This window comes from Plasmodium inui (assembly GCF_000524495.1).
Source record: "Plasmodium inui San Antonio 1 unplaced genomic scaffold supercont1.6, whole genome shotgun sequence".
Classification (NCBI taxonomy): domain Eukaryota; phylum Apicomplexa; class Aconoidasida; order Haemosporida; family Plasmodiidae; genus Plasmodium; species Plasmodium inui.
This window is the reverse complement of record NW_008481840.1, coordinates 816676-823158: the sequence shown is the minus strand read 5'-3', so window position 1 is coordinate 823158 and position 6483 is coordinate 816676. Positions and strand designations below refer to the sequence as shown.

General features: G+C 43.2%; 2 protein-coding genes across 2 annotated transcripts; both read left to right on the top strand.

Moving 5' to 3' along the window:
* Positions 1-11: 11 nt before the first annotated feature.
* On the top strand, positions 12-2239 carry C922_01941 (hypothetical protein; the record flags this gene model as incomplete). Its single annotated transcript, XM_008817540.1, has 2 exons — positions 12-77; positions 173-2239. The coding sequence occupies 2 exons, from the start codon at positions 12-14 to the stop codon at positions 2237-2239; spliced, it is 2133 nt and encodes a 710-aa protein (XP_008815762.1).
* Positions 2240-2321: 82 nt separating this feature from the next.
* Positions 2322-5229, top strand: C922_01940 (hypothetical protein; the record flags this gene model as incomplete). Its single annotated transcript, XM_008817539.1, has 4 exons — positions 2322-3739; positions 3930-4073; positions 4282-4727; positions 4871-5229. 4 exons carry the CDS (start codon positions 2322-2324, stop codon positions 5227-5229), a joined length of 2367 nt encoding a protein of 788 aa, XP_008815761.1.
* Positions 5230-6483: the final 1254 nt, after the last annotated feature.

The window sequence follows — 6483 nt, the reverse complement described above, 5'->3', positions numbered from 1 at the left end:
TGACGAAGCGGATGGAGATGGGGAGCAGTCATATGGGGGACATGAACAACGGGGGGCGGAAAAGGAAGAACATGAAAGTGTGAAGAAGCAGGTTCAGTGCGATGATAGCGGTGTTACAGCCGAGGCAGCATCCGATGTAGCATCCCATGTAGCTGCCCACGTAACTGCGGAGGGTGACTCAAAGGACCACACAGTACCCGAAGGGACATCAGAAAAGACAAGCAACGAGGAAGGCGATGAGGCAGGTACCGTGCCAAACGTGGACGGAGCAAATGGGGACGATGTCCCGCTGCAGGATGAAGAACAGGAGGAGCACCCCAGCGGCAATAAAGATGAAAATGGGCTAAAAAAAAAAAAAAAAAAATTGCGAAAGTTGAAAAAATACACTGATGAAAGTGACAGTCAGGAGGATACACAGCAGGCAGATAAACAGAAGCAGGCTCATAAAATTAGTAAAAAGGATTTTATCTTAAAGAGTGGCGCACACAAAAGGGGGGGGGAGGCCCACGATGAAGAGGAGGAGCAGCAGCTGGAGAAGAAGGAGAACAACCACGATGGAGAGTCCCCGCCTGATAATGCACACGAAACTCCCCCGGGGGGGGAAATAGGTCAGGCTGGAAAAATAAGCCAGAAGGAGATGAAGAGAAAAAAGGACAAGAGAAAGGCCAAAGGGGAAAAGAAGCATGGCACCAACTCTAACGGGGACTCTAATGGGAACACTAACGGGAGCACTGAGGCTAATGCAGGTGCGAACTCCGATGCGAGCTACTGCGATGGGGATCATCAGGCCGGAAGTAAAGAAGAGGAGGAGGACGACGACTACGGGGGATTCCACTCCGATGACCACTTGGGCAGTGAACCAGACGAGGAAGACGAGCTCTCCCAAGGAGACAGCGAGCAGGAAAAGACCAACAAGTCGAGAAGAAAGAAAAAGGCAAGAGGGGGTACCCAAAAGAAGAGCGAACCAAAGGGGGACGAATCAAAGGTAGATAAAGACGGAGATAACGCGGTACAGATCAGAGAAAAAAAAAAGAAAATGAAAAACTCCAGGCTGATGGAGGACATTAACCCAGATGAAGACAAACACAAATTAAAGCTAATTTGTATGTCCTTCCATAAGAAGGAATACGACATTGAAGAATTCATATTCGAAAGTTTGAAGGTAATTATTCCCCAGTACAAAAGGGAGGTGTTCCTCAACCAACAGAACATCATTATTGATCGTACCAGCAGGGAGGATTTGAAGAACCTGGAGATTTTCTGGTTTGACAGATTGACAAAGAACAGGCGCCGAAGCATAATTAGCTGCTTCACCACGTTGGGTAAGATGGGCCTTGGGGGGAAAGAAACGAATGCTCTAGGCGCATCAGAAATTGTGATGAGCGTTCCCGAAAATGTCATGAGCGTTCCCGAAAATGTTATGAGCGTTCCCGAAAATGTCATGAGCGCTCCCGAATTTGTGATGAGCATTCCCGAAAATGTGATGAGCGTTCCCGAAAATGTGATGAGCGTTTCCGAAATTATGATCAGCGCTCCGGAAAATGCAACTAGCGCCCCCGAAAATGCAGAGACCACGGTGAACCCCCTCCTGGAGCATATATTCACCAAGAAGAAGGACCAAATAATAGTAGACCACCTCGCTGCGCTCTGCACACAGCAAGTGAAACTAGTCAAGGAGTACATCTCCTACATGAGGAAAAACATATTTGACCTATCGTCCATCTCCGAAAACAACGACAAAATTAAAGAATTGAACATCCTAGATCCGATAAAAAGGAGGGAACTGTTCTTTTACCTTAATTTATGCATCTCAATGAATTACATTCAAGAGCAGGCTCCAAATGTGTACGCTATCCCAAACGATCTCTGCCCAGACATTAGAGGCTTCAATTTACACCCCATGTTTTCTCATATCAATAAAAAACAAAATGAAAAAAAAAGAGAAAAAGGTGGAAATCCTTGGGAAAAATTAAAATTATTAAAAAAATCCCAAAAGATGGATGTAGCAAATAAAAGTAGCGACACGAGCATGCGCAAAACTGAAGTGGTTGCACAAATGAGTACAAAAAAAAATGAAGTAAATGAGAAGGAATCAGAGGAAGACCGAAATGATGAAAAAAAAAAAAACGATAAACATATCGATGATAACGAAATGCTTCAGAAAAAGATTCTGGAAGAAGAACAAAAAAAAAAAAAAAGCATTAGAAGAAATGAAAAAAAAAAAAAAAGAAAAAGATGAAAAAAAAATCTACAACGTTTATTCTCTACTCGAATCAGCTGCCCAGTATTTTGGCGAAGGCCCAAAATATTCCAACCCTAATATGCATGAATTCTATAAGTCAAACAATAATCAGCTTGTCTACATCAAACCACCAGCAAATATAGACGAGAAAAACATCTTGATAAATTACTTCCTTCAATTTCCAAGCATCACCAAAAAGTTAGAATACAATAAAAGAAGAATCTATGCTGAGAATTATGGGCTTGTTAAGATTATTAAAAATAGTGAAAATCTCCCCGTCAGTTTTTCTTTGAATACGCATCCTTGGCTGTTAGAACCGTATGAGGATCTCTGGAAGGAGCAGAACAAATTGAACAATTTTGGCATTTTCAACATGGCCAATTTGTTGCGTGACGATGACGACGACTTCGTCAGCTTCGAGAGCAACCAGTTCTCCGTCACCAGGGGGGAGTCGCAAAAGGCAGGACCGGTGATGGTAGAGGCGGTCAAGACGGAGGCGGTGAAGTTAGAGGCGGCGAAGTTAGAGGAGGTGAAATTAGGGGCAGTGAAGTTAGAAGAAGTGAATGCGGGATCTTCAAACGCAGAAGTGGCAGAGGCAGAAGCGGAGGGGAACTCCAAATGTGACGCTCCCCAGCCTGAGGAACCGCCCCCGCGAACGCCCAACGAACCGGGCGAAGAAACTCCCGCCCAGCCCAATGGAATAAAAATAACTGACAGCAAAGGGAAAAACCATTTTCTGACGAAAAAAATTAAAAAGTTCTGTTCGAATGAAGACTCTAAACAACTAAAACTGACGTCCTTTCTGAGTAGAGAAAAAGTCCGCAAAAATTTGGACGTGGTTAAAAAAGGGGAGAACGAAAGAATAGACAAGGATAAGCCCACCCCAGGCGAGTTAAGCAAAGGCGTGGGCGAAAACGAAAAGGAGGAGCAACCCAGTGAAGAACCCCCTCGAGACAGTGAAAAGGAAGATATACAATACTTTAAAGTAAAAAAAAAAAAAAAGAGAATACTAGACGACGAAGCGATGAATGAGATATATGACAGCCAGGCGAACAAAGACACGAATAAGGGGTCCCACGCGAAGCAAAGAAATGGAAGAGATCGTGAAGCATGTGGGTTCACTCAGCAGCAGGGGGAGGACGTCAACCAAGAGATCGGCTCCACTGTCAGTAACAGTCCCGACTGGGTTCAGGACGATCATGGGGCTCAAAACGATCATAGTGAGCAGTCGGAAGGAAGTGTGCCAATAAAAAAAAAACGAAAAAATAAGGAGGTTCCTGGGGAAAACCACATCAGTTACGACGCTGATGATGGTGGCGATGACGATGACCAGGATGACGATTCCCACGATGACGATGGCAACAATGATGATGGCTACAATGACGTAAAGGGAAGTGAAAACACAAACGAAGATGAGGCCGAGATGGAAGAAGCAGACAAAACGAACAACCACGTGTATGCGGCTTTAAAGGAACGATTGGCAAAGGAAAAGAAAAGGTACGTAGGAGGGCGAATCGACAGTTTTGCAATTCACGTGTGAAGACAATTTGCAAATCCTGTTTGTGCTCCCACAGCTCGCACATTTTGGATAAATGCGAACACTGCACTACGTACAAGCGGCTATACGCTGCGGCAAATGCACCATGGGGCACTTAAATTGTATTTGCCTCTTTTTTTTTCTCCAAAGGCTACGGAAGGACAAGATGCAGCAGATCTTCGAATTAGAAGCAGAAGAGAGTGAAGACGAAAATATTGACAACCCAGAAGGAAGGAGGAAGAACCAGGAGGAGGACTCCGACGAGGAAGAAGACGAAGACGACAACAGCGAGGGGTAGGTTTTTTCCTCCATAGACAAGTTAAACATCCCTATGGTGGTTTAGACGGCGTAAAATTGCAGCGCAGGAGGGTGATATACCCTGGATTCATTCCATAGGCATCCTCGACAGGCCCCACGCGTCGGATCCCCCAATTAGTATCAGTCACTGCCCATTTTATCGCTCACTGCCCACCTTATCACGCCCCCTTCTCCCCCCTCTCAGACTTAACGAATTCATAAACAACGAAGAGTGTAACAGCGACAACGAAATTGTCAAACTTAAGCACAAACAAGAAATGGAACAACTGGAGGAAGACATATTTTTAAAGAAGTTCACTTACCAGGGGAAGGAATTTAAGAACGAACTGACAAACAGGGAGAAACTGGAATTAGAAAGAGAGCGGCAATTACTACGAAGAAAAAAAATGCTATTTAACAGAGGCTTAGGACATGTGAAATTGAGTGACTTCGAGTCAGATAGCAGCTCAAGCAGTAACACCAACTGGAAGAAGAAAATTAAAAACACCATGTATGAACCGTTTACCGAACTTGAAAATAGGAAGTCGTCCAAGACGAATCATCAAACGGTTGGTGGGGCTTATAATGAAGGTGCCTTTAACAAGGGGGAGTGCCACGCAGACTTAGAGGGCGATCACAGAAGGAAGCAGAGTAAGTGTCCCAGCATTCGTGAACTGATATGCGCGCAGTTAAGGGGTTATCTTTTTTTTTTCTTCTTCTTTTTCCTTGCGCGTGCTACGCTGTTTCGCCTCACCGCGTGACCGTTTCACCATTCTCCACTCCCCACCCTGCAGTCTTAGAAAAAATGGACAACGTCATGTACACGAAGGAGATTAAAACGAACGAGGGGAAGCGAATCGTAATTAAGAAAAAAAGGAAAATTCGTTTCCACCAAGACTTTTCCGACGTGACAATCACCGAGGAGGAGAACGTTGACGCATATGAAAAAACCAAGAAGAAACCGAAAAAGGTAAATGCAAAGTTGGTTGAGCAACCCAAGTCGTCAGCTGTCACCATTCCCAACAAGGGAATGAATCATAATAACAAGGCCTCCATAAAATGGAACAACAACATAAAGGATATCAGCGAGCTGGACACCCCCACGAATAGCGAAGTCTTTAAGGGGTTCCGGAAGGTCGAAAATGCGCTGTGACACAGAGTGGTGTACTGGAACAGCGGTGAAATGAAATCGTTGCGAAGCGATACAGTCATTAAACACGCTAGGGCATCCCATACCGATTCAAGAACGCGGTTCACTATCTATGAGCAGTGCAAAGGGGCTAACCCAGGAGCAGACAAATATAAGTAAATTAATTCCTTGGATAACTGATTGATCGCTACACGAGTAAACTCATCTGCGCAACATTGGTACACACGTAGGCTGGGCACCGTGGCCCCCCCCCCACCGGCAGCCCCTTCCCCGTGCCTGTCCAGCAAAAATGGGAAAAAAGGGAAACATGACCATGGATGTATATGGCTTACGTGTTATTTTTAGTTTTACGCACATGTGTATGTACGCATAAACGGGCGGCGAAAAGCACATGTATACATATATATATGTACACTTATGTGCACACGCGCCTTTACGCCGTCACTTGTGGGCGCGCGCCTTTTGAATAGCCCCATATGGTTAAATTCTTTGTATGTCATGTTTATCGTATGGTTATTTGGGTGACAAGGTGTGTGCCCTTTTCTTCATCATTTTTTCATCACTTCGTTTTTTCTCATCGCTTTTTCATCACTTCATTTTTTCTCATCACTTTTTCATCACTTCATTTTTTCTCATCACTTTTTCATCACTTCATTTTTTCTCATCACTTTTTCATCATTTCATTTTTTCTCATCACTTTTGATTTTTTCTCATCCTTCTTTGCTTCTTTTGGCCCTTCCCCAAATGGTGCCATTCATATTTGCGAAACCTTTTAAATCGCAACATTTTCGAATAAAACAGTTTATGCACTTATTCGTAGGCACCCCACTTCAAGTGAGAAATTTTTCGTTTTCGTTTTGCCTATTTTTCCGCATTTTGCTTAATTTTCAATTGTTTTTGCTTCCTTTTTTTTCCGTTTTATTAAGTTATCATATTTTAAACTTATGTTTTCTTTCTTTTTTTTATGAAAAAATTTACAAACCTGATGATACCACATTTAATGCTGTTCCAAGTATATAATTTCCACCACCAATTTCGCTCCCCTCCTATGAATGAATAAATTCACCGCAAAAGGGGACATTCGCAAAGTTCACAAATTCGCCTGAAAGAGTCCTACAATAATTGTGTATATTTTTATCCACTTTGCGAAAAAAACTGTAAACAAAGAAATATATGCCATTTTTGCGAAAAGTGAGATTTTTTAACACACTTATGAAAACTTTATTTTTTTCCCACATAAAGAGAGGAAATAATTAC